This window comes from Eriocheir sinensis, chromosome 40 (genome assembly GCF_024679095.1).
Source record: "Eriocheir sinensis breed Jianghai 21 chromosome 40, ASM2467909v1, whole genome shotgun sequence".
NCBI classification, from domain to species: domain Eukaryota; kingdom Metazoa; phylum Arthropoda; class Malacostraca; order Decapoda; family Varunidae; genus Eriocheir; species Eriocheir sinensis.
The window spans coordinates 10,313,190-10,340,677 of record NC_066548.1 but is presented as its reverse complement, the minus strand read 5'-3'; the positions used below and the strand labels follow the sequence as shown (position 1 = coordinate 10,340,677).

Sequence of the window (27,488 nt, the reverse complement as noted above, 5' to 3'; positions counted from 1 at the left end):
AATGTGTTGCTCAGCACCACGGTGTGTTGTGGGTACAATGTGTTGCTCTGCACAGCCGTGTGTTGAGGGTACAATGTGTTGCCCTGCACCACGGTGTGTTGTGGGTACAATGTGTTGCTCTGCACCACGGTGTGTTATGGGTACAATGTGTTGCTCTGCACCACGGTGTGTTGTGGGTGCAATGTGTTGCCCTGCACCACGGTGTGTTGTGGGTGCAATGTGTTGCCCTGCACCACGGTGTGTTGTGGGTACTATGGGTTGCTCTGCACCACGGTGTGTTATGGGTACAATGTGTTGCTCAGCACCACGGTGTGTTGTGGGTACAATGTGTTGCTCTGCACAGCCGTGTGTTGAGGGTACAATGTGTTGCCCTGCACCACGGTGTGTTGTGGGTACAATGTGTTGCTCTGCACCACGGTGTGTTGTGGGTACAATGTGTTGCTCTGCACCACGGTGTGTTGTGGGTACAATGTGTTGCCCTGCACCACGGTGTGTTGTGGGTACAATGTGTTGCTCTGCACCACGGTGTGTTGTGAGTACAATGTGTTGCTCTGCACCACGGTGTGTTGTGGGTACAATGTGTTGCTCTGCACCACGGTGTGTTGTGGGTACAATGTGTTGCTCTGCACCACGGTGTGTTGTGGGTGCAATGTGTTGCCCTGCACCACGGTGTGTTGTGGGTACTATGGGTTGCTCTGCACCACGGTGTGTTGTGGGTACAATGTGTTGCCCTGCACCACGGTGTGTTGTGGGTACTATGTGTTGCCCTGCACCACGGTGTGTTGTGGGTACAATGTGTTGCCCTGCACTACGGTGTGTTGTGGGTGCAATGTGTTGCCCTGCACCACGGTGTGTTGTGGGTACAATGTGTTGCTCTGCACCACGGTGTGTTGTGGGTACAAATGATAAAAAATCTACCACTTGGGACCTCCGTCTCTGGAGGCACTTATAATGAAATGCTGTAATGTGTTGTGGTTAATACTTTAACATCTGATTAAGGGAATAAATAAATATGATATAGTACAGGGATGCTTAAAGATGCTATTTTTCATATTAAGGCATTTTGTTTCACCCTCCTCCTCTCACGGAGTTGTTATACATTATATTTATAAATACAGACCAACATGTTTGGATAATTATTATCGGTATGACTAACTATAGGCCTCAACAGTAACGTGTAATCATTAAGTAATCATGAGTGCGCGGCGGACGGCCGGAAGTGGAACAAGATTGTTATGAAATGGCGCCACAATCCCGTAAACATTCCTAATAATAACAACTCATCTTGAAAGGATTATTGAGGATACACTGTGAACGTGAGTAGTTTGAAGAGAAACCACAAATACGAGCACGCCTTATCCATGGATGGCCAGGGGGGAGATAACCCAGGACGGAACAGGGAGGTCAGGTGGAGGCGGCCTGGCCATGAGCTAGCAAACATCGCAACCTCACCGCAAACTGGGCCAGCGGCAGGCTCGGGGAAGCACGCTGTGTTGGGGGCAGCGGCTTCACCAGCATACGACATAAGCTTGAAGGTCAGCAGTGCTGCTCAAAGCTAAGAGATGAGGGAGGAGGGGGAAGGAATCCGGCCTGACCACATGTTGGCAAACACTTGACTACATGAAGGTGGTCACCGCCAGCTGCGGAAGAACACCGTATTGAGGGCAACAAGGTAACCGATGCCAAGCGAGGGAGTGGTGGGTCAGTGGGTCCGAGGTCAACAGCGTGTCTCGTGCTGCTGCAGCCCCACGGCCTTCACGCTGGCCTCCCACAGGGCGGTGGCCAGGTCCTTGCGGCGCGCCAGCTCGGTGGTGGCTGTCTCCTGCAGGTGTGAGACGCCATTACTGAGGTGAAGGGTTGGCAGTGATGTTTTGTAATATAGTACAGTTGTGTCATCAACATTATACCTGTGAGTGTGTGTGTGTGTGTGTGTGTGTGTGTGCTTATGTCTATGTGTATGTATCATGTTACTTTGCAGTCAGCGAAGTAGCGGCCGGTCACACCCTCCACCTCCTCCGACACCGCCAGATGGATGGTGGTCTGGGCGCCGGTGACCACGTCCTGGATGGAGAGATAGATAGATATAAAGATATAAGGAGAGGAGTTATAAAAAATGCGGAATGGAGAAGAGAGAGAGAGAGAGAGAGAGAGAGAGAGAGAGAGAGAGAGAGAGAGAGAGAGAGAGAGAGAGAGAGAGAGAGAGAGAGAGAGAGAGAGAGAGAGAGAGAGAGAGAGAGAGAGAGATAGAGAGAGAGAGAGAGAGAGAGAGAGAGAGAGAGAGAGAGAGAGAGAGAGAGAGAGAGAGAGAGAGAGAGAGAGAGAGAGAGAGAGAGAGAGAGAGAGAGAGAGAGAGAGAGAGAGAGAGAGAGACGATTTAAATGTTCTTTACCTTTGCGGCGAAGAACGTCCCGATGTAAATGGTGAACAAGAACAAACTGAACTTTGTGGTTATAATGTCTGTCTTCACGAAGCCTGGGTGGAGGCTGTTGACCGTCACGCCTGGCGGGGAGGAAGAAATTGCAAGGTTGAGGCGAAAGGAGCCTTTATAAAATAGTACATGACAGAAATGATCAACCAAGCAAGAAACGAAAAAATTGCCAATACAACTTTTTTTCCCAAAGACCCTACTTCCCCATAAACGACGTGCACACCAATGTCAGGATGCACGAGACGATCACTACCATTGATCCCCGAATGCCCCTCAGGTGGAATGGGTTTGAACACTGAAGACTAATTGTAACCATACGCTTAGGGTATCTCACCCGTGCCAGCCATCCTATCAGCAAGTTCACGGGTGAAGAGAACGTTACACAGCTTGCTGACGGAATAGGCGTGAAACGGCGAGTACGTGATGTTCATCGCCAGATCTTTCATATCCTTCTCGCCAGGCCATTTGTAGGCCTCGGATGACACGTTGATGATACGACTCTGCACTGACTCCTTCAGGCGACCTGCGGAGGCAAAATACGATTAGTTGACCTTTAGTGCTGAATAAGGTCTTTTATCAGCGGTTTAAGCTTTAAATCTTTGTTGATAATAAAACGACTACTACTACTACTACTACTACTACTACTACTGCTGATAATAATAATAATAATATTACAAATAACTATAATAGTAATAATAATAGTATTAATAATTGCTGCAGCAATAGTAATAATAACAACAACAACAACAACAATAATAAAAATAGCAGAAACAGTAGTAGTATTTGTAGTAGTAGAAGTAATAGCAGTAATAGCAGAAGTAGTAGTAATAGTAGTAGAAGTAATTGTAATAGTAGTATTTGTATTGGCTGCTGCTATCTGTAGTGGTTGTAGCACCTCCGCCACCGGATGACTCGTCTCACCAAGCAGCAGGTTGGTCAGCAGGAAGTGACCGAAGTGGTTGGTCGCCATGGTCAGCTCGAGGGCGTTCGCTGTAACCTTTCGTTCCCCCGGGCTGTACATGCCCGCGTTGTTGACCTGCGGACAGAAGGACATGGTGAGAGGAACACAATGCAGATGATATGTTAGCTTGAGCATGGCCAGGCGATGATGAGCCAGACCGTTACAAACTGACGATAACACAGACAAGGAGAGGCAAGAGGAAGAGGCTGTGTGTTAGCAGCAGGTGCACAATATCTTTGTTGATTTTTCGTCTTTACAACTTGTTTATTATTGGTCGCATTTTCCCTCTATTATAAAAGCTCAGATTTTTCACATGCCCCATCCCGATCCCTTCCTACCACCCTCCAGGCTTTCCCCGTTCCCTGCCGCCCCCCACTCCCTCCCCGCCTTCACGCGCCACCCACCAGCACGTGGATGGCCTTCTCGGTGTCCAGCACCTCCTTGGCGAAGGTCCTGACGGAGGTGAGGTCAGAGGTGTCGAGGTGACGCACCACCACCTCCCCGACGCTGCCCACGTCGTCCCGCAGTTCACCTGTGGCGAACACCTGTGTTAGTACCTGTGCTACTGGTTACGTCCTCTGACCCTTGCCTGAAGGACACCTAGTGAACTTGACCTGACGGAGACAGCTGATGACCTTGACCTGTTGAGCATCCTTGCATAGTTTTATGTTCCTCCCCCTCCCCGCGACACTCACCGGCCACCCTGGTACTCTTCTCCATGTTCCTGCAGGCGATGATGACGCGGGCACCGCGCCGCAGCAGGTCACGAGCCGTCTCCTTCCCGATGCCTGAAGGGAGACGAATACAGAGTTTGTGTTTCAATGTGTATTGGTGAATGGTACACACACACACACACACACACACACACACACACACACACACACCTGCCGTGGCGCCAGTAATGATGACCGTCTTGCCCGCCATGGACCTGGTGCTGGTGCAGCGGCCAGCCGTGACGATGGTGTACACCTTCACGCTAAGCACCACCACCAGCACCGCCACCACTACCTCCAGCAGCATGCTGCCCGCTGACGCACCTGCAGAGGTCGTGAGTTAGTATTAAAATATTAAATGTTGTAGTAGTAGTAGTAGCAGCACTATTAGTAGTAGTAGTAGCAGTAGCAGTAGTAGCAACATTAGTAGCAGCAGTAGCACCAGTAGTAGTAGTATGAGTATTATTATTAGTAGTATCAGTATCATTAGTAGTAGTATCAGTATTAGTAGTAGCAGTATTACTATTAGTAGTAGCAGTATTAGTATTAGTAGTAGCAGTATTAGTATTAGTAGTATTAGTAGCGGCCATCGCCACTATATAGTCACACACCGTAGCAGTAGCAGTCAGCAGTATTAGTAGTACCAGCCAAGCAGTCACCATCGCCACCGACCACCAGCTGTAGTCATAGCCACATTTGCCAGCAGTATCACATCGTTACGTCACCATCGCCACCAATGTTGCCGCCATCGCCACCAGCTGTTGCTGTCATTCGCCACTCGCCATCACACCAGCTGCTGCTGCTTTTCACATTTGTTGCCACCAGCACCGTTGCCACAGCCACGCCACCTGCCACCACCGCTGCTGCTGTCATCGTTGCTGCCGCACACTTACCACCTGTTGCCGTCTGTTGCTGCTGTTGCCGTCACCACCCACTGTTGCTGCTGCTGCCACCACACCGCTGTTTTGCTGCTGCCACTGACCACCACTGTTGTTGCCGCCACCAGCACCGTTGTTGCCACCTCTTGCCACCACCACTCAATGCTGTTGTCATACCGCCGTTGCACCGCCAATTGTTGCCGCTATCACCAGCGTTGTTGTTGCTCATGCCACCAATTGCTGTTGTCCGTAGCAAGTGTTGTTGCCACCATCAGGCAGCAGCAGCCACATGCTACCATCATCAGCAGCAGCATGTTACATTGCCACCAAAGCACTATCAGCAGCGTTGTTGTTGTTGTTGTTGTTGTTGTTGCCAGCATGTTACTGTTGTTGCCTACATTACCAGGTTGCTGTTGTCAGTCAGCACCAGTTGCCATCGCCACTGTTGTTGTTGCCACCACACCAGCAGTTGTTGTTGTTAACCTATCGCCACCAGTTGTTAACCCGCATGCTGCCACCAGCAGCGCAGCAGTTATCGACACCATAGCTGTTTGCCGTATCGTTACCAGCAGCGTTAACTGTTATCGCCACCACCAGCAGCGTTAACCAGACAGCATCGCCACCAGCATCACTGTTGCCGCCGCATTGCCACCAGCACCAGCATCCAGATTGCCACCAGCGCCAGCCATCAGCATCAGCAGCCAAGCTGCTCGTCATCGCCCCAGCTGCTGTTATCGCCACCAGCAGCGTTATCGCCACAGCCATTGCCACCACACCAGCAGCAGTTGCTGACCGCCACCAGCACCATAGTTGCCATCGCTAACAGCATAAGCGTTGTCATCGCCACACTGTTGCTGTCACATCGTTACCAGCGTTGTTGCCGCTATCGCCACCAGCACTGTGCTGCCGCCGTTATCGCCATCAGCTACCAGCACTGTTGCCGTCGCCATCGCCACTCAGCACCAGCGTGCCGCCGCCAAATATCGCCACCAGCACTCACCACCGCCGCCGCCATCGCCACCAGTTGCCGTTGCCGGCCATCGCCACCACGCAGCAGCGTCTGCCAATATCGCCACCATGTTGTTGCTGCTGCCGTTCATCGCCACCAGCAGCAGCCACCGTTATCGCCACCAGCAGTTGCCGCCACCACCGCACCCAGCGTTGCTGTCGCCAATCAGCCAGCGTTGTTGCCATCGTTGCCACCAACCGTTGTTGCTGCTGCCATCACACCAGTTGTTGCTGTTGCCATTTCACCAGCTGCTGCCATTGCCAATCGCCACCATCAACCACCAGTTGTTGTTGTTGTTGTTGTTGCCGCCACCAGCACTGTTGCACCATGATCGCCATCGCTGTTGTTGCCGTCATCGCCACTGTTGCTGTCACCATCGCCAATCGTTGTTGCTGTCACATCGCCACCAGCCACCAGCTGTTGTTGTTGCCGCTATCGCCAATCGCCACCCCAGCCATCGCCACCCCACCAACCGTTGCCCCATCGCCACCACAGCTGCTTGCCCACCACCAGCTGCTGTTTGCCATCGCCACTCAGCTGTTGCTGCCAGCGATTATCGTTGCTGTTAACCGTTGTCGTTGCCATCGCCACTCAATGTTCATCGCCACCAACGTTGCTGCCATCGCCACCAGGCCAAACGGCTGTTGCCAGCGCCATCGCACCAGCAACCGTTGCCAACCCACTGCACCAACGCCAAATTGCCAGCCGTCATGATCACCAGCCAACCGTTGCTGCTGTTGCTATTGCCACCACACCCCATCTATTGCCACCAGCAGCAATTATCGCCACCCAGCGTCAGTCAGCCATCGCCACCTGCCAATCACCCAGCTGCTCGCCACATCGCCACCAGCTGCCGCCGCAACCACATCGCCAATTCAGCTGCTGTTGCCATCGCCGTTCCAGCCAAACGTTGCCGCCGTCATCGCCAATCAGCCAAATGCCGCCGCCATCCCACCACCAGCCATCGCCGTTGCTGCTGTCAGTCATTATCGCCAGCGTTGCCGTCGTCGCCACCAGCCACCGCTGTCGTCAATATCGCTGTTGCTTATCGCTGTTGTCAGCTATCGTTATCCACTGAATAAGCCGTTGTTGCCACTGTTGTTGTTGTTGTCGCCACCAGCACCACTGACCATCACTGTTGTTGTTGTTGTTGCTGCTGCTTATCGCCATCTGTTGCTGTCACAATTGCTGCCGTTGCTGTCATTATCGCCACCAGCCACTGTCACACGCCACTCAGCCACCGCCACCACGTTGTCGCCACATCAATCAGCACCCAGCACCAGCTGCTGCTGCCGCCCATCACTGTTTGCCGCCACCATCGCCACCACCAGCTGCTGCCGTCAGCCATCGCCACCAGCACTGTTGTTGCTGTTGTCGTCACATCGCCACCATGTTGCTGCTGTAACATGCACCACCCACCGTTGCTTTTTTCATGTTGCTAGCTGTGCCACCACCACTGTTGCTGCCATCGCCATGCCAGCAGCCACCAGTTGTTGCTGCCATCGCCACCAGCCAGAGCAGTATTACACAGTAGTTGTTGTTGAACCAGTACCAGTAGTTGTTGTTGTTGCCATTATGTTGTAGTTGTTATGCAGTATTAGTATTAGTAGTAGCAGCAGAGCAGTATTAGTAGTAGTAGCAGCAGAGCAGTATTAGTAATAGTAGCAGCAGAGCAGTATTAGTAGTAGTAGTAGTAGTAGTAGTAGTAGCAGTAGTCGTAGCAGTAGTAGTAGCAGTAGCAGGAGGAGGAGGAGGAGAAAGCTCGAAAATGTAGCTTCCTCAGTGAGACAAAGACGTTCACGTAAGATTAACTTCCTCGTTTGAGACAGAAAGAGACTCGTACGATTAACTTCCTCAAATATTCAGACCTGGTTTCTTACCTGATAATTAAGGAAGAAAGGCGATGAGAAGTGGAGCAGGCTTACACGTCTCTCGGCAGTAGGGAACGCACTGACCCTACGACGAAAATAACCCGAGACATATACCAGTGACGTTCTCGATGGCACACGATACTATCATTAGCTTCCCTATTGTTATGGTGAGGGTCATAATCACTTCAATCGTGGAGACATAACATTGATACATGGGTGAGTTTAATCTTATATCTCAGTAATTTGTTTTGTACTTAAAAACATATTTTTATCATAATTAAGATTCTTCAAAATTAGAAGATGATATCTTTGCCTTATCACGCCTCTTCACTCTGCCCCGCTCAAGGGTCGCTCAGTGCAGTGGGAACACACCGCATGGATTATGCATCTCACGTGTGGGGGGCTCCACTCACACAGCACTCTTGGACAGAGTGGAGTCTAAGGTTCTTCGTCTCATCAGCTCTCCTCCTCTTACTGATAGTCTTCTACCTCTTAAATTCCACCGCCATGTTGCCTCTCTATCTTCTATCGATATTTTCACGCCGACTGCTCTTCTGAACTTGCTAACTGCATGCCTCCCCCCCTCCCGCGGCCTCGCCGCACACGACTATCTACTCAAGCTCATCCCTTTACTGTCCAAATCCCTTACGCACGAGCTAACCAGCATCTTCACTCTTTCACCCTCACGCAGGTAAACTCTGGAACAATCTTCTTTCATCTGTATTTCCTCCTGCCTACGACATGAACTCTTTCAAGAGGAGGGTATCAGGACACCTCTCCTCCCGAAATTGACTTATCTTTGGGCAACTCCACTGAACTCTTTTATTGGAGCAGCGAGTGGCGTGCTTTTTTATTATTATTATTATTTTTATTTTTTTTTGCCCTTGAGGGGTTCCCTCTGCTGTAAAAAAAAAGTGGGGTTGCAGAGTTGCTGCTACCGAACCATATTGTGTACTTTTTGTATTAAAGTCCTGAATGTCTCGTGGTGACCTGTTGTGCTGGACCCAAGACATCCCCAGGGTCAGTAGCGTCACAGAAACTGAGTTCACTGCCGATTCTTGTTGATGAAAGAATAGGTAAAACAGGGTAGCCGAGTGCCGTGCTCCTGTAGCGAGAGTCTGGCGGATGGTAACTGATTGGGCTGAATTATGCACTGTAGGCGATGAGAGTTGCCGATTTAAAGTTGTCTCATGTGCTGCCAAGTATTTCCAACATTTTTGTGTTTTGTGTTTTGTGCTTCTTGGTACAAAATGCTGTTAAGAATATATATGAAAATGAGCAATACCGAGGCGTCCCAGAATGTAGGACGAAACGAAGGGATGTGATTGGAGGACACTCACTTATTGGTTAATTTAAAATGTATTAAAATTTTCCAGCAAAAAAAAAATTATAATCACAAAAGTGAGATGCAAAGTCTTAATAATTCCTTTTGTTCTCGTCTGATACATGACACAGTCCGGTGCCTTTCGTAGGATCGGTGTGGCAACCTTGGGATCCGGATTAAGGTACAACTATGTTGCTCTGCACCACGTTGTGTTGTGGGTAAAATGTGTTGCGCTGCACCACGGTGTGTTGTGGGTACAATGTGCTGCGCTGCACCACGGTGTGTTGTGGGTAAAATGTGTTGCGCTGCACCACGGTGTGTTGTGGGTAAAATGTCTTGCGCTGCACCACGGTGTGTTGTGGGTAAAATGTCTTGCGCTGCACCACGGTGTGTTGTGGGTAAAATGTCTTGCGCTGCACCACGGTGTGTTGTGGGTAAAATGTCTTGCGCTGCAGCACGGTGTGTTGTGGGTAAAATGTCTTGCGCTGCAGCACGGTGTGTTGTGGGTAAAATGTCTTGCGCTGCACCACGGTGTGTTGTGGGTAAAATGTCTTGCTCTGCAGCACGGTGTGTTGTGGGTAAAATGTTTTGCTCTGCACCACGGTGTGTTGTGGGTAAAATGTCTTGCTCTGCACCACGGTGTGTTGTGGGTAAAATGTCTTGCTCTGCACCACGGTGTTGTGGGTAAAATGTGTTGCGCTGCACCACGGTGTGTTGTGGGTACAAATTGTTGCGCTGCGCCACGGTGTGTTGTGGGTAAAATGTCTTGCTCTGCACCACGGTGTGTTGTGGGTAAAATGTCTTGCTCTGCACCACGGTGTGTTGTGGGTAAAATGTTTTGCTCTGCACCACGGTGTGTTGTGGGTAAAATGTTTTGCTCTGCACCACGGTGTGTTGTGGGTAAAATGTCTTGCTCTGCAGCACGGTGTGTTGTGGGTAAAATGTCTTGCTCTGCACCACGGTGTGTTGTGGGTAAAATGTCTTGCTCTGCAGCACGGTGTGTTGTGGGTAAAATGTTTTGCTCTGCAGCACGGTGTGTTGTGGGTAAAATGTTTTGCTCTGCAGCACGGTGTGTTGTGGGTAAAATGTTTTGCTCTGCAGCACGGTGTGTTGTGGGTAAAATGTTTTGCTCTGCAGCACGGTGTGTTGTGGGTAAAATGTCTTGCGGTGCACCACGGTGTGTTGTGGGTACAATGTGTTGCGCTGCACCACGGTGTGTTGTGGGTACAATGTGTTGCGCTGCACCACGGTGTGTTGTGGGTACAATGTGTTCCGCTGCGCCACGGTGTGTTGTGGGTACAATGTGTTCCGCTGCGCCACGGTGTGCTGTGGGTACAATGTGTTCCGCTGCGCCACGGTGTGTTGTGGGTACAATGTGTTCCGCTGCGCCACGGTGTGTTGTGGGTACAATGTGTTCCGCTGCGCCACGGTGTGCTGTGGGTACAATGTGTTGCGCTGCGCCACGGTGTGCTGTGGGTACAATGTGTTGCGCTGCGCCACGGTGTGCTGTGGGTACAATGTGTTGCGCTGCGCCACGGTGTGCTGTGGGTACAATGTGTTGCGCTGCGCCACGGTGTGCTGTGGGTACAATGTGTTGCGCTGCGCCACGGTGTGCTGTGGGTACAATGTGTTGCGCTGCGCCACGGCGTGCTGTGGGTACAATGTGCTGCGCTGCGCCACGGCGTGCTGTGGGTACAATGTGCTGCGCTGCGCCACGGTGTGCTGTGGGTACAATGTGCTGCGCTGCGCCACGGTGTGCTGTGGGTACAATGTGCTGCGCTGCGCCACGGTGTGCTGTGGGTACAATGTGCTGCGCTGCGCCACGGTGTGCTGTGGGTACAATGTGCTGCGCTGCGCCACGGTGTGCTGTGGGTACAATGTGCTGCGCTGCGCCACGGTGTGTTGTGGGTACAATGTGCTGCGCTGCGCCACGGTGTGGCGTGGGTACAATGTGCTGCGCTGCGCCACGGTGTGGCGTGGGTACAATGTGCTGCGCTGCGCCACGGTGTGGCGTGGGTACAATGTTCTGCGCTGCGCCACGGTGTGGCGTGGGTACAATGTGCTGCGCTGCGCCACGGTGTGGCGTGGGTACAATGTGCTGCGCTGCGCCACGGTGTGGCGTGGGTACAATGTGCTGCGCTGCGCCACGGTGTGGCGTGGGTACAATGTTGCGCTGCGCCACGGTGTGGCGTGGGTACAATGTGTTGCGCTGCGCCACGGTGGCGTGGGTACAATGTGCTGCGCTGCGCCACGGTGTGGCGTGGGTACAATGTGTTGCGCTGCGCCACGGTGTGGCGTGGGTACAATGTGTTGCGCTGCGCCACGGTGTGGCGTGGGTACAATGTGCGCTGCGCCACCGTGTGGCGTGGGAACAAGCTGCTGCGCTGCGCCACGGTGTGGCGTGGGTACAATGTGCTGCGCTGCGCCACGGTGTGGCGTGGGTACAATGTGTTGCGCTGCGCCACGGTGTGGCGTGGGTACAATGTGCTGCGCTGCGCCACGGTGTGGCGTGGGTACAATGTGCTGCGCTGCGCCACGGTGTGGCGTGGGTACAATGTGCTGCGCTGCGCCACGGTGTGGCGTGGGTACAATGTGCTGCGCTGCGCCACGGTGTGGCGTGGGTACAATGTGCTGCGCTGCGCCACGGTGTGTCGTGGGTACAATGTGCTGCGCTGCGCCACGGGGTGGCGTGGGTACAATGTGTTGCGCTGCGCCACGGTGTGGCGTGGGTACAATGTGCTGCGCTGCGCCACGGTGTGGCGTGGGTACAATGTGCTGCGCTGCGCCACGGTGTGGCGTGGGTACAATGTGCTGCGCTGCGCCACGGTGTGGCGTGGGTACAATGTTGCGCTGCGCCACGGTGTGGCGTGGGTACAATGTGCTGCGCTGCGCCACGGTGTGGCGTGGGTACAATGTGTTGCGCTGCGCCACGGTGTGGCGTGGGTACAATGTGCGCTGCGCCACGGTGTGGCGTGGGTACAATGTGCTGCGCTGCGCCACGGTGTGTCGTGGGTACAATGTGTTGCGCTGCGCCACGGTGTGGCGTGGGTACAATAATGTTGCGCTGCGCCACGGTGTGGCGTGGGTACAATGTTGCGCTGCGACAGGGTGTGGCGTGGGTACAATGTGCTGCGCTGCGCCACGGTGTGGCGTGGGTACAATGTGCTGCGCTGCGCCACGGTGTGGCGTGGGTACAATGCTGCGCTGCGCCACGGTGTGTGGGTACAATGTGCTGCGCTGCGCCACGGTGTGTCGTGGGTACAATGTGCTGCGCTGCGCCACGGTGTGTCGTGGGTACAATGTGCTGCGCTGCGCCACGGTGTGTCGTGGGTACAATGTGCTGCGCTGCGCCACGGTGTGTCGTGGGTACAATGTGATGCGCTGCGCCACGGTGTGTCGTGGGTACAATGTGCTGCGCTGCGCCACGGTGTGTCGTGGGTACAATGTGCTGCGCTGCGCCACGGTGTGTCGTGGGTACAATGTGCTGCGCTGCGCCACGGTGTGTCGTGGGTACAATGTGCTGCGCTGCGCCACGGTGTGTCGTGGGTACAATGTGCTGCGCTGCGCCACGGTGTGTCGTGGGTACAATGTGCTGCGCTGCGCCACGGTGTGTCGTGGGTACAATGTGCTGCGCTGCGCCACGGTGTGTCGTGGGTACAATGTGCTGCGCTGCGCCACGGTGTGTTGTGGGTACAATGTGCTGCGCTGCGCCACGGTGTGTTGTGGGTACAATGTGCTGCGCTGCGCCACGGTGTGTTGTGGGTACAATGTGCTGCGCTGCGCCACGGTGTGTTGTGGGTACAATGTGTTGCGCTGCGCCACGGTGTGTTGTGGGTACAATGTGTTGCGCTGCGCCACGGTGTGTTGTGGGTACAATGTGTTGCGCTGCGCCACGGTGTGTTGTGGGTACAATGTGTTGCGCTGCACCACGGTGTGTTGTGGGTACTGTTAGGGCGACTGGCTTTATTAACCAATCGTCAGGTCAGTCTCGCGGTTCGTTGACTCCCCAATCATACCACGAAGAGGTGATGCGAGGACTCTCTGAGAGTTGTCGATTGTTAGGCGGCCAAAACCTCCCAATCCGAGACTACCAATACTATACCAGGGATGTATAGTCACGAACTGAATAAATGAAAACGGTAACATAAGTAATTACTTTAGTATAAATAACTAAGTCACTGATATAAATCACGCCAAGGAACAAAAGTAAAATAACAAAAGGACCCTGACTCGGTACGAGAGACGATACCGAAGGCAAGGGGGTTCTCTCTCCACTTACGACGTAAAGACTATTGCACCCAATAACAATGCCACAACTTAAGAAAAGATAATAGGGCTAATATGTCTGAAACAATACAACAAACATCCTACATCGGAGGCAGACTACCGGTGTTAGCAAAAGTAAACACGTAGAAATAATTATAGCCCGATACAATAGCTTCACTGCAGCAGCGGAAGTTAACACCACCAAAAATGCACAACACAAACAAACATTAAATGTAACTCCAGTGCCCAGTAGTCACAAACACACCAAGTTATAAGTCACGGTACTCCCGCATGACCCTGTGAAAACGAACACTAAAGCACAAAACAAGCAAGCGAAGCAAATACTACACTCGCAATTAGTATTTAGACTTAAACACAAGTCTCAGTGTCCAATACCGGCTCGACGTTACATTCACGTTACCAAAGCGTTACTAAACGGAGCCTTAGCGCTGATCGGACAACCCGAAAAGCACTGAATGGCACAGATTGATATACAGTCGGACACAATCACGAGGCACTAAGCGTGCCCGGGAGTCAGTTCAGTCCAGTCCACAGGCTCGCTTACAAGCAAGTTACCAGCGATATGTTCGCTACGGTGGTTCCATAAGTGACTGCCTTAAACTGCTGAGGCAAGGCAGGAGGTAAAGGAGGTTCGGGGCTCCGATTATTTAGTCAACTGAAATGAAACCTACTACTGGGCGCTGAACGAACATTTGAAACATACGAGAAATAGTGAAGCAAGGAGCCAACGAGGGAGGGGAGAAGTTATAGCCTCTCACAGGTACTCACTTCGTAACTTAACATGCCTTTCAACAACTTACAATGTATTGCTCTGCACCACAGTGTGTTGTGGGTACAATGTGTTGCTCTGCACCATGGTGTGTTGTGGGTACAATGTGTTGCCCTTCACCACGGTGTGTTGTGGGTACAAATGTGTTGCTCAGCACCACGGTGTGTTGTGGGTACAAATGTGTTGCCCTTCACCGCGGTGTGTTGTGGGTACAATGTGTTGCTCTGCACCACGGTGTGTTGTGGGTACAATGTGTTGCTCTGCACCACGGTGTGTTGTGGGTCCAGTGTGTTGCTCAGCACCGCGGTGTGTTGTGGGTACAAATGTGTTGCCCTTCACCACGGTGTATTGTGGGTACAATGTATTGCTCTGCACCACGGTGTATTGTGGGTACAATGTGTTGCTCATCACCGCGGTGTGTTGTGGATACAAATGTGTTGCTCTGCACCGCGGTGTGTTGTGGGTCCAAAGTGTTGCTCAGCACCGCGGTGTGTTGTGGGTACAAATGTGTTGCTCAGCACCACGGTGTGTTGTGGGTACAAATGTGTTGCTCAGCACCACGGTGTGTTGTGGGTACAATGTGTTGCTCAGCACCACGGTGTGTTGTGGGTACAAATGTGTTGCTCTGCACCGCGTTGTGTTGTGGGTCCAAAGTGTTGCTCAGCACCGCGGTGTGTTGTGGGTACAAATGTGTTGCCCTTCACCACGGTGTATTGTGGGTACAATGTATTGCTCTGCACCACGGTGTATTGTGGGTACAATGTGTTGCTCTGCACCGCGGTGTGTTGTGGGTCCAATGTGTTGCTCATCACCGCGGTGTGTTGTGGGTACAAATGTGTTGCTCAGCACCGCGGTGTGTTGTGGGTACAAATGTGTTGCTCAGCACCGCGGTGTGTTGTGGGTACAAATGTGTTGCTCATCACCGCGGTGTGTTGTGGGTACAAATGTGTTGCTCATCACTGCGGTGTGTTGTGGGTACAAATGTGATGCCCTTCACTACGGTGTGTTGTGGGTACAAATGTGTTGCTCAGCACCACGGTGTGTTGTGGATACAAATGTGTTGCTCAGCACCGCGGTGTGTTGTGGGTACAAATGTGTTGCTCAGCACCACGGTGTGTTGTGGGTACAAATGTGTTGCTCAGCACCGCGGTGTGTTGTGGGTACAAATGTGTTGCTCAGCACCGCGGTGTGTTGTGGATACAAATGTGTTGCTCAGCACCGCGGTGTGTTGTGGGTACAAATGTGTTGCACAGCACCGCGGTGTGAAGTGTGTACAAATGTGTTGCTCAGCACCGCGGTGTGTTGTGGGTACAAATGTGTTGCTCAGCACCGCGGTGTGTTGTGGATACAAATGTGTTGCTCAGCACCGCGGTGTGTTGTGGATACAAATGTGTTGCTCAGCACCGCGGTGTGTTGTGGGTACAAATGTGTTGCTCAGCACCGCGGTGTGTTGTGGGTACAAATGTGTTGCTCAGCACCGCGGTGTGTTGTGGGTACAAATGTGTTGCTCAGCACCGCGGTGTGTTGTGGGTACAAATTATAAAACAACCACTTGGGATCTCCGTCTGTAGTACGGGGATAATTAAAGTTGGTTTTGTCATTTAAAAGTATTTTGTTTCATCCTACTCCAATCATGGGGCTGTTATATATAATATTTACAAATACCTAACAACATGTTTGGATCATTATCGGTGTGACTAACTAGGCTACAACATTACTATATCATTATTCAGTAATTAACAGTGGAGGGCGGACATCCGGAAGCGAAATTTGATTGCTATGAAATGGCGCTGCAATCTCGTAAACAATCCTAAAGTACAAACTCTGCCTGAAAGGATTACTGAGGATGCACTGTGAACGTAAGCAGTTTAAAAAAGAAATTGCAAGAACGAACACATTTTGTCCATGGATGACCAGAGGAGAGTCCACCCCGGACGGAAAAGAGGGATCAGGTGGAGGAGGCCTGACCACACGTTAGCATACATAAGAATATATGTCCTGGGCCACCGCCAGCCTCGGAGAAGCACGCAGTGTTGGGGGCAGCGGCGTCACCAGCATAAGGGAAGAGCTTGAAGGTCACCAGCGCTGCTCGAAGCTTATAGAGATGAGGGAGGGGGAAGAATCCGGCCTGACCACGCGTTGGCAATCACTTGATTACATGCATGAAGCTGGTCAACGCCAGTTTCGGAAAAAAACACCGTACTGAGGGCAACAAGGTAACCGATGCCAAGCGAGGGAGTGGTGGGTCAGCGTGGCCGAAGTCAGTACTCAACAGTGTGTCTCGTGCTGCTGCAGCCCCACGGCCCTCACGCTGGACTCCCACAGGGCGGTGGCCAGGTCCTTGCGGCGCGCCAGGTCGGAGGGGACTTCCTCCTGCGGGTGTGAGACGCGATTTTTTAATTTTTTTTTACAATAAAGGAGGCAGCTCAAGGGCACAAAAAAAGATAACAATAATAAAAAAAAGCCCGCTACTCGCTGCTCCCAAAAAAGAATTAAAAGAGGTGGCCGAAAGAGAGGTCAGATTCGGGAGGAGAGGTGTCCTGATACCCTCCTCTTGAAAGAGTTCAAGTTGTAGGCAGGAGGAAATACAGATGAAGGAAGATTGGAACTGTTCCAGAGTTTACCAGCGTGAGGGATGAAAGAGTGAAGATGCTGGTTAACTCTTGCATAAGGGGTTTGGACAGTGTAGGGATGAGCATGAGTAGAAAGTCGTGTGCAGCGAGGCCGCGGGAGGAAGGGGAGGCATGCAGTTAGCAAGTTCAGAAGAGCAATCAGCTTGGAAATATCGATAGAAGATAGAAAGAGAGGCAACATCGCGGCGGAATTTAAGAGGTAGAAGGCTATCAGTAGGAGGAGGAAAGCTGATGAGACGAAGAGCCTTAGACTCCACTCTGTCCAGAAGAGCTGTGTGAGTGGAGCCCCCCCACACGTGAGATGCATAATCCATACGAGGGCGGACAAGGCCCCTGTATATGGATAGCAACTGCGCGGGGGAGAAGAACTGGCGGAGACGATACAGAACGCCCAACCTCAAGGAAGCTGATTTAGCAAGAGAGGAGATATGAAGTTTCCAGCTGAGATTTTGAGTTAAGGATAGACCGAGGATGTTTCGTGTTGAAGAAGGTGACAGTTGAGTGTTGTCGAAGAATAGGGGATAGGTGTTTGGAAGATTGTGTCGAGTTGATAGGTGGAGAAATTGAGTTTTTGAGCCATTGAAGGACACAAGGTTCCTTTTGCACCAATCGGAAATGATAGCAAGGTCTGAGGTTAAGCGTTCTGCAGCCTCCAGTCTGGAGTCATGTAATTCCTGTTGAGAGGGTCTTCTGTTGAAAGAGGTTGAATAATGCAGAGTGGAGTCATCAGCGTATGAGTGGATAGGACAGTTTGTTACGGAAAGAAGATCATTGATGAAAAACAGGAAGAGAGTGGGTGATAGGAGAGAGCCCTGTGGAACGCCACAGTTGATAGGTTTAGGGGAAGAGCAGTGATCGTCTACCACCGCAGAGATAGAACGGCCGGAAAGGAAACTGGAGATAAAGGAACAGAGAGAGGACTAGAATCCGAAAGAGGGCAGTCTAGAAACCAAAGACTGGTGCCAGACTCTATCGAAGGCTTTCGATATGTCTAGCGCAACAGAGAAAGTTTCACCAAAACAGCTAAGAGAGGATGACCAAGAGTCAGTTAAGAGAGCAAGAAGATCGCCAGTAGAACGCTCCTTGCGGAATCCATACTGGCGATCAGATAGAAGGTTAAAAATGGAAAGGTGCTTTTGAATCTTCCGGTTAAGGATTGATTCAAAAGTTTTAGATAGACAGGAAAATAAAGCTATAGGGCGGTAGTTTGAGGGATTGGAACGGTCACCCTTCTTAGGCACAGGCTGTACAAAGGCATACTTCCAGCAGGAAGGAAAGATAGATGTTGATAGGCAGAGACGAAAGAGTTTGACCAGGCAGGGTGTCAGCACAGAAGCACAGTTTTTAAGGACAATAGGAGGTACTCCATCAGGTCCATAAGCCTTCTGAGAGTTGAGGCCAGAGAGGGCATAGAAAACATCATTTGTAAGAATCTTAATAACAGGCATAAAGGAGTCAGAGGGGAGATGAGTAGGAGGAATATGCCCAGAATCGTCCTGGGTGGAGTTCTTACAGAAAGTTTGAGCGAAGAGTTCAGCCTTAGAGACAGATGAGACGGCAGTGCTGCCGTCAGGGTTAAGGAGAGGAGGGAAAGAGGAAGAAGTGAAATGGAAGGAGATGTTTTTGGCTAGATGCCAGAAGTCACGGGAAGAATTAGAAGAAGCAAGGTGTTGTCATTTTCTATTAATAAAAGAAGTTTTGGTAAGTCGGAGAATAGATTTGGCACGATTCCGGGCTGAAATGTAAAGGTCAAAGTTAGTGGGAGTTCGAAGGTTCTGGAACCTTTTGTGAGCTGCCTCTCTATCTTTAATAGCACGAGAACAAGCGTGATTAAACCAAGGCTTTTTAGCATGAGGAGTAGAGAAAGTACGTGGAATATATGCCTCCATTCCAGAGACAATCACCTCTGTGATGCGCTGAGCACACACAGAGGGGTCTCTCTCCTGGAAGCAGTAATCATTCCACGGGAAATCGGAAAAGTACATCCTCAGGTCGTCCCACCGAGCTGAAGCAAAATGCCAGAAGCATCGCCTCTTCGGCGGGTCCAGAGGATGTACTGGAGCGATAGGACAGGATACAGAAATAAGGTTATGATCGGAGGAGCCCAACGGAGAGAACAGTTTGACAGAGTAAGCAGAAGGATTAGAGGTAAGGAAGAGGTCTAGAATGTTGGGCCTGTCTCCAAGACGGTCGGGAATACGAGTAGGGTGCTGAACCAACTGCTCTAGGTCGTTGAGGAGAGCAAAGTTGTAGGCTTGTTCACCAGGCTGGTCAGTGAAGGAGGATGAAAGCCAAGTTATGTGAAGGAAGGCAGTGGTAGGTTGTGATATGGTACAGTTGTGGCATTAGCTTCATACCCGTGTGTATGTGTTTGTGTGTGTGTGTTTGTGTGTGTGTGTTTGTTTGTGTGTGTTTGTTTGTGTATATATGTGTGTGTGTGTGTGTGTGTGTGTGTGTGTGTGTGTGTGTGTGTGTGAAAGAGAGAGAGTCTGGGTCATGTTACCTTGCACTCATCGAAGTACTGGCCGGTCACGCCCTCCACCTCCTCCGACACCGCCAGGTGGATGGTGGTCTGGGCGCCGGTGGCCTCGTCCTGGAGATGAATAGATAGAAATATATAGAGAGAGAGGGTGGATAGCGAGAGGGGAATGAATTGAGGGAAGGAAAGAGAGAGTGGAGAAAAGTAAAGGAGAGAGAGAGAGAGAGCGAGAGCGAGAGCGAGAGAGAAAGAGAAAGAGAAAGAGAGAGAGAGAAGCAATACGTTCACGACCTTGTGACCTTGACCCATCCCTACACAAACACTGACCGGTAACAACAAACTAGAAGGGCACACGCGCGCCAGCTGAGGCACCGCGCGCTGTGCTTGCTTACCTTGGCGATGAGGCTGCCGAGGACACGAAAGAAGAAGTCCTTGAGAGTGAAGGGCACATCATTGAGGATGCTGGTGTTTATGATGCCGGGGTGGAGGCTGTTGGACGTGACGCCTGACGGAGTGGAGGGAGAGATAAGATAAGAAAGGGAGAGATAAGAGACACACGAAAGAGATGAAACCTTATGAGAATCCATGGGCAAGGTTTCCAAGCAAATGAAACGAGCAAAACAAAAAAGAAAACAAACCTCTGAATCAAAAACACGGACTATATTTATAAAAGCTAGTGTCATTAGCGGCTCCCCACTTACCCGTTCCCGCCGTCTTCTCCGCCAGTGTATTCGCAAACAACACATTACACAGCTTGCTCTTGTTGTAGGCCGCCATCAACGTGTAGGGCTCCTTCTCGAAGTTCAGGTCCTGCAGGTCTAAGGAGTTCGGATAGGCGTGGCACATTGAGGACACGGTGACCACTCGACTTGGGGCGGACTCCTTAAGCCGGCCTGTCGAAGAGGAAGGGAGAGAAGGATCTGGATCTGAATCTGGATAAATAATGCGCAGGGCACCTTTCAGGTGCATAACACGCATATGTGTGTTGGCTGTTGGGGGGCCGGAGGAGCCGAGTGTGCAGGAGAGGGAAGTGAATCAAGTGTTGAATTTCAAATTAGTTGAGAGGTGAACACTAAGATACTTGTGTGTGTGCACTGATTCAAGCTCTGAATTATGGAGAGTGTAAGTGGGATGGATGGGGTTGTGAGCTCTGATCGGAAATGCATCTGCCAGGTGCGCTCCCACCGCTCGAGGGCGTCCAAGTCTTTTTGTAACAGTCTGCAGTCGTCAGTAGTCTTTATTACTCTAAACAGCAAACTATCGTCGGCAAATAGTCTATTGGAAGAGTTAGGCGTTGCGAGTGGAAGATCGTTTATGTACAGGAGGAATAGAAGGGGGCCGAGAACGGTGCCTTGTGGGATACCTGAAGAAACAGGGACAGTGTCAGATGGAGATCCGTCAAGAAGAACACGTTGAGTCCTGTTAGTAAGAAATGCAGTGATCCAGTGAAGAACAGGTTCTTAAATACCGTAGTATTTCAGTTTTAATGTCAGTCTTTTGTGCGGGACTTTGTCGAAAGCCTTGGGAAAATCTAAAACACGTGATGAGTTTGAGGGCGAACAGGAAGGGAGATTAAATTCGTGGGAGAGACTGAGTTTGTGTGAGATAGCGTGGGAAAAGCTGGAGGGATGGAATGGAGAGAGAGAGAGAGAGAGAGAGAGAGAGAGAGAGAGAGAGAGAGAGAGAGAGAGAGAGAGAGAGAGAGAGAGAGAGAGAGAGAGAGATAGAGAGAGAGAGAGAGAGAGAGAGAGAGAGAGAGAGAGAGAGAGAGAGAGAGAGAGAGAGAGAGAGAGAGAGAGAGAGAGAGAGAGAGAGAGAGAGAGAGAGAGAGAGAGAGAGAGAGAGAGAGAGAGAGAGAGAGAGAGAGAGAGAGAGAGAGAGAGAGAGAGAGAGAGAGAGAGAGAGAGAGAGAGAGAGAGAGAGAGAGAGAGAGAGAGAGAGAGAGAGAGAGAGAGAGAGAGAGAGAGAGAGAGAGAGAGAGAGAGAGAGAGAAAGTTCACTGAGACGAGACAAAAAAATAGTAAATGTAAAACCAATCTGAAGAGTAAATATAAAGAGGCGAATTCCAATGAGTTACGTGTGAACAGCAGTGGTGAGCAGCTTCTAGAGTGAGTAGGATCGGAAACAGTATAAAGGACCCGTGAGTCTCACCCAGCAGCAGGTTGGTCAGCAAGAAGTGGCCGAAGTAGTTGGTTGCCATGGTCAGCTCGAGGCCGTCCTCCGTCACCCGTTTGTCTGTGCTGAGGGTGCCCGCGTTGTTGATCTGTGGACAGGCACACAGACGGTAAAACAGACGCGGAGAGGCACAAGGGAGAGGCTGTGCTGAAAAAAAGTGATACAGACACGGAGAAACACAAGGGAGAGGCTGTGTTGAGATAGACGGTGAGGCAAACATAGAGAGAATCAAGGGAAAGGCCTTGTTGAGACTGACGGAGAGAGGCACGAAGGAAATATACTGTACAGGGGAAATGTGACGGATATCACGAAAAGAGCATCACAAATAAATTTACCAACCTGGTAGACAAACACACGAAAAGTAGCACATCTAACGGCTGCAGCAAAGTTTCAAGCATTAAGTGTCCTTTGAACAGCTGGAACAACATTGGTGATAGTGATAACCTCTCCCATTACGTCCCTTCTCGCCCAGGCGTTCTCTTCCTCTCTATCCCCAGCCACTCTGAGCGTTAAGTCTCTCCTCCACCCTCTATTCATAATTCTTGTTCCGCCTGTACCCACCAGCACGTGGATGGCCTTCTCGGTGTCCAGAACCTCCTTGGCGAAGGTCCTGACGGAAGCGAGGCTAGAGGTGTCCAGGTGACGCACCACCACCTCTCCAGCGCCGCGCGCGTCGGCAAACAGCTCACCTAGGGTGGAAGGATACACAGAGATGTAGGGAATCAGCAATAAAAACCAGTCTGCTGACACAAGCCAGTTTAAAGCAAAAAAAATTTACTAATTTCCTTTGACTTACATAATTATCCATCCTTCGTTTCAAACCTTAAATCGTATTTTCGCTAATCACAATACTGCCAAGTTTGTTTCACTTTTCCGCAGCCCTGTTTGTAAACCGAACCCCTCTGTGCTAGTATTTGGTTACCTGCAGACTGTCCTGGCTCATTCAAGTCTGCAACACGTGTTGACCTTGGAATGACAGATAGGAGCTGCTCGTGTTTGTCCCGCGAGCTCTTGTTGATAGCAGGAGATGGCTGTGTAGATTTAGTTCACAGACACTTTGAATGTGGCATAAAGTGCATCAAGACCAAACTAATGCTAGCACGCAGCGCCTTGCATTGGTGTGTAGACGCCGGCATTGCTGGCTTATGGCTCGAGGCGCTAACGCCTTGTCGAGGACAGTTTATAGTTTTGATTTTGAAGTCAGACACGCTGACAGGAATACTCGTGTAAGACAGTGATTTCGTTTTATTAACTAAGGCGAAGTTTGAATAAGAAGCACGCTAATGCCCCGTGAAGATGGCGATCAAGCGCTCGGCAGACAGGCCACCGAGAAGCCAACAAGATGCATTGAAAGTATTTTTTATGTCAGGGAATGCCTTTGACATGAGGTTAGACAGTTTTTTTGTGTCCATCATATAACGCACATAAGTGCCTCTTTAATTTCAGGTCAATTAAAGGGGATGTCTGACCTGAGAAACAGGCAGGCTGTCACAGTTTCTGACAGATGTGCTCCTGTTTTGAAACAATAATTGATCACTTGAATTTAACAGTCAGACAAGCCTGACAGATCATCAATGTATGTTACATTCTGATTACCAAGACAACACGAGCGCCCGGGTGCCTCAGCCTCCCGGCGCCCATCCCCTCCCCTCCCCGCGACACTCACCTGCCACCCTGGCGCCCTTCTCCAGGTTCCTGCAGGCGATGATGACGCGGGCGCCGCGCCGCAGCAGGTCACGAGCCGTCTCCTTCCCGATGCCTGGAAGAAGACAAACAGTTTTACTTTTTTGTGAATAATAATGCAACACGAGCCAAATAATTTCATGCATTTTAATTTTCAAAATTTTGTGTTTGGCCTAGATGAAAAAAAGGGAAAAAAGAGTATATTTCATATTTTTCCAAATATATTTAAAGTATATATTATTAGAGAGAGAGAGAGAGAGAGAGAGAGAGAGAGAGAGAGAGAGAGAGAGAGAGAGAGAGAGAGAGAGAGAGAGAGAGAGAGAGAGAGAGAGAGAGAGAGAGAGAGAGAGAGAGAGAGAGAGAGAGAGAGAGAGAGAGAGAGAGAGAGAGAGAGAGAGAGAGAGAGAGAGAGAGAGAGAGAGAGAGAGAGAGAGAGAATAATAATCTTAATGAAGGCATACAGGACATATTTACATAAATCTGACTTTTGCTTCCCCGCTTCACGGGGCCGCCACACGTCCATCCGATGAGCCGCCGCTCGCGACTCAACGAGAAAAATAGACGGGAGGTTATGAGTCACTCTTTGCCGAGATCAAATACCCGGGAAATGAGGCTTTGCCGGGCCTGTGTACTGAAGCTGAATGGACTCGAGGGAAGCAGCGCGAGCCATTAACGAGCGGAAGAAAAAAAAGAAATTCGTAGTAAAATGTTAAGCCTTTTATTGGAGCGTGAGCCGGCGACTATTGACTTGAGGTTCCTTGATCGTGGCGGGAAAGTGGTGCACGAGGCGAAGGGAGGGAAGGTCGGAGCCTGTGAACCGCGCTGGTTTCTTTGAGCGCTGCATGCGGCCGGTGGTTATAGCAATACGTTGTTTCTTATAGGCAAGACAAGAGATATCGAGGACTCAATAGACCAAACAAATATCGGTAATCACTGCCATTGAATAAATAAATATAGAAAAGGTTGGGCGTAGTGTTGCCAGTACGTTGTTGGCAATACATTTTCTTATTATCAAGATGAGACATAATAAGGACTATAAAACAAACATTCCGTGATATGTTAGTGCCATGAGAGACAGGTGCATTTTACCTATAAGAGCCTGTTAATAGTAGTTAATCTCAGACGCTTTCAGCTCTCACAGCAAATATTTCCCAGGATCACAAAGGAGATTACTCGGGTTTTCATGAGGTTTTTTTTTATATTCTTGGTTCAAAAGCCTTATCAAATTGTCACGCATATACTAACGCAGCCTCTACGAAAGCCTTATCAAATGTGGGTGGTGTAAGCCCCGAAATGTTTCAGAATATTAGCCAGTGTCATAAGCCAGCAGGGAAGGTGTGGCAGAGGCTGTCTCCCTCCCAAAAATGACCTGTAGTTTGATCTCAGTTTGGTGTCAATCGTCGCATTTCAGCTTGGGCAGGTCCGTGGTGCCTCACACTTCATGCCTAGAAACCCATGACATGCACAGAACAAACACGTCATGATTTATATTCCCCAAAGCGTTTAAAGTTTACCATGAAAGAATTATTGCCCAGACGTGCGGTGTGAGAGATATTCGGACCGTGATAAAAGTGGCCTTCGATTTATTGATATTGGTATGTGTGGAGGAGAGGCAGATGGTTTGCTCTACGCCTCGATAGATCAGAACGGAGCCATGACCATCCCTCAAGTCACTGGTTAGATATATAGAGGGATGATATAGAGGGAAGCATTGGAGGCTGACCAGCACCACCACAACTGCCACCTCCTTCACCTCACACGCACGCAGCAGGTCACCTACTGGCCCCTTCATGAGATGTACCCAAGTAAGAAATAAGAACATAAGCCTCTCCACGTCATCTCACTCCTCTCAAGATATAGTTCCTCCCAGCACCGACCCTCTGATTGTGAGACGAAAATATACATACGTAGAACTGAAGGATACATAAAGAAGTTGTATTAATAACAGCTGGAAGACTAAAATAACACAGTGGCAACCCAGGAATCGTAAGAGTCAGGGCAGGGACAGAGGACCAGGTAGAGAGATCAAGTTAGAGGATTTGCTAGAGAAGGATGAAAATGAGGACGACGATGAGGAAGAAGCCCTTTTTTGTCTTGCAGAGGATTGATAATGACCGATGATGATAATAATGATAATATTGAGAAATTTTAATAATCCTGTGTTTGAGAAGAGATGAGAACAAAACTTATCTCCAGAACATTATATAACCTTACGAAAACTAGCGAATGCAGACTCCACACACCCAAGAGCGAAGAAAAAGGACGATAAATACAAGTTAAGCGAGGGAAGAAAAAAGCATGATAGAGAAAAGTTAAACGGGAGAAGAAAAAAAAATGATAGGCAAAAGTTAAACGGGGAAAGAAGAAAAAAAAGATGATAAAGTAAAACGGGAGGAGAAAAAAAATGATAGATAAAAGTTAAACGGAAGAAAAATCAAAAGAAAAGAAAGAAAATAATGCAGAAATGCAAGGAATACCGATTTATAGTCCACACACACAAAAAAAGAGAAGGTAAAAAGTAAAAAGTCGGCGCCGAAAGTTCCCCCGCCAGTCAGTCATTGTTAGGCGGCGTGTGTGTGTGTGTGTGTGTGTGTGTGTGTGTGTGTGTGTGTGTGTGTGTCCCCACCTGCCGTGGCCCCCGTGATGAGCACTGTCTTGCCCTCCATGGACGCCGTACTCTTGCAGCGGCCGGCGGTGGACCTGTACCACAACCTGAGGCACACCACCGCCCCCGCCAGCACCGCCGCCGCCGTCACTAGCACCTCGGTCCACATGGTCACTCTGGGGAAAGGAACGGGAGCGAGATAATGATGATGATGAGAAGGAGGAAAAGGAGGTGTAGGAGGAGGAGGAGAAGGGGGAGGAGCAATAGACCTACATCAGAACAGTTAATGAACCTACATCATACAGTTATACACTTCTACAGTCTTTCCTCTTCACCCCAATGTACCTTACTCTATTACCCCACTTCCTCTCTTTTTCTATACCCTTGATAAAAAGATAAAAGATTGGAGGATGCTCACGTATACACGCTTAGGACATTGACACGACGTATTCTTCAGCTCACCCGCCCCCCCTCCTTTTTTTTTTTTTTTACGTGTTGCCTGTATTGTCGGTCAGTCTTCTCGGATGGTCCCAACACGTTACAGACGCAGGCGAATTTTATTTATGTGGCGACCGTGATATATGACTTGTTAATTGCAAGTGACTACCTGATGCACACACCTGGGGAGGCACGAATAGTTAGATCTCTTTGACTATTTTTTCATAGTTTCACGTGCGTACCAGTAGTCGGTCTTGCGAGGACACGAAAAGGCAGAGGAGAGGGGAAGGATGCGTGGGTGGAGACAGAGATACACACACACACACACACACACACACGCACGTAATTATACACGCAGAAATACATGCACACAAACTCAGTCGCACACATAGTTAGCTCTGGAGAAGAAAGAGAAACACAGGAGTCGAGGCAGAATAAAACTGACTGACTACTAACATATTGACTGACAAAGGAGTAAATTGATGAGGAGGGAGACAACTGTCCGACCGTGTAACCTACCTCGGGGTCTCTGCCTGGGTGACTGAAGCTGATAGCCGTAAGGGTTTAAATACTTCTTGCTGGGTTATCAACGTGCGTTCTTATCAGCCCACTCATTCACTTATTCATCTGTCCATGCCTGATTGGTGGAACTGTCTCACCTGCCACTATGATATTTGACGTAATGAAGGAGAAAGATGGATTTGTCTTATTACTTAAAGATATCACGGTATATTGCAAGAGGCACACCCAGTTGTTTCCACTCACTTGATTATTTGATATTGAGTAACGCTTTGATACTCTTTGTTATCCCACGCTATACTGCAAGAGGTACACCAACTGGCTACCGTCCCCTTGATCGGTCACGTGCGCTTCAATACTCCCTGTTATCCCATGCTGTACTGCGAGAGTCACACCAACTTGTTTCCGTCTCCTTGGTTATACTTATACTCACTGGCTCTTTGATTCTCCTTGTTATCCCACGTTATACTGCAAGAGGCGCACCCAAATGTCTCCACTCACTGGCTTTTTGATTTTCCTTGTCTCACACCAAATGTTTCCACACTTTTGATCACTTGATCTGACTGGCGCTTTGGTTCTCGTGCGGGACTAGACACTCACAGCAATGCACGCGGGAGTGAGTGCTTATATGCTTACTCTTATCGACTCCCACTCGCCTCGCCTTGCCGCCACTCCCACTCATTTTCTCACCTTATCAACAGCGGCTTATCACCTGG

General features: G+C 50.1%; 2 protein-coding genes across 5 annotated transcripts in view; both read right to left on the bottom strand.

Moving 5' to 3' along the window:
- LOC127009427 (uncharacterized) overlaps window positions 1–14,052 on the bottom strand; it is a 55,387-nt gene extending 41,335 nt beyond the window's left edge. Inside the window, exons 1-10 of the mRNA XM_050882522.1 lie at window positions 14,016–14,052; window positions 7,870–8,016; window positions 4,274–4,426; window positions 4,085–4,177; window positions 3,794–3,921; window positions 3,350–3,464; window positions 2,763–2,951; window positions 2,390–2,499; window positions 1,972–2,061; window positions 1,723–1,822 (exon numbers count right to left, since the gene is read on the bottom strand). Of these exons, the coding sequence (XP_050738479.1) occupies window positions 1,723–1,822; window positions 1,972–2,061; window positions 2,390–2,499; window positions 2,763–2,951; window positions 3,350–3,464; window positions 3,794–3,921; window positions 4,085–4,177; window positions 4,274–4,409 (961 nt within the window). The 5' untranslated portion in view covers window positions 4,410–4,426; window positions 7,870–8,016; window positions 14,016–14,052. The remainder of the gene's footprint in view (window positions 1–1,722; window positions 1,823–1,971; window positions 2,062–2,389; window positions 2,500–2,762; window positions 2,952–3,349; window positions 3,465–3,793; window positions 3,922–4,084; window positions 4,178–4,273; window positions 4,427–7,869; window positions 8,017–14,015) is intronic.
- Window positions 13,329–27,418, bottom strand: LOC127009346 (retinol dehydrogenase 13-like). Of its 4 annotated transcripts, none has more exons than XM_050882316.1 (9): window positions 27,274–27,418; window positions 25,837–25,991; window positions 23,194–23,286; window positions 22,089–22,216; window positions 21,504–21,615; window positions 20,054–20,245; window positions 19,745–19,857; window positions 19,377–19,466; window positions 13,329–16,613 (listed from the first exon to the last, which is right to left on the bottom strand). In XM_050882316.1, exons 2-9 carry the CDS (start codon window positions 25,982–25,984, stop codon window positions 16,509–16,511), a joined length of 981 nt encoding a protein of 326 aa, XP_050738273.1. In that variant the 5' UTR covers window positions 25,985–25,991; window positions 27,274–27,418; the 3' UTR covers window positions 13,329–16,508. The 4 variants fall into 4 exon arrangements, with proteins under 4 accessions (XP_050738273.1, XP_050738272.1, XP_050738275.1 ...); XM_050882315.1 differs by having other exon boundaries at window positions 27,206–27,402; XM_050882318.1 differs by lacking the exon at window positions 27,274–27,418 and adding an exon at window positions 27,019–27,154.
- Window positions 27,419–27,488: the final 70 nt, after the last annotated feature.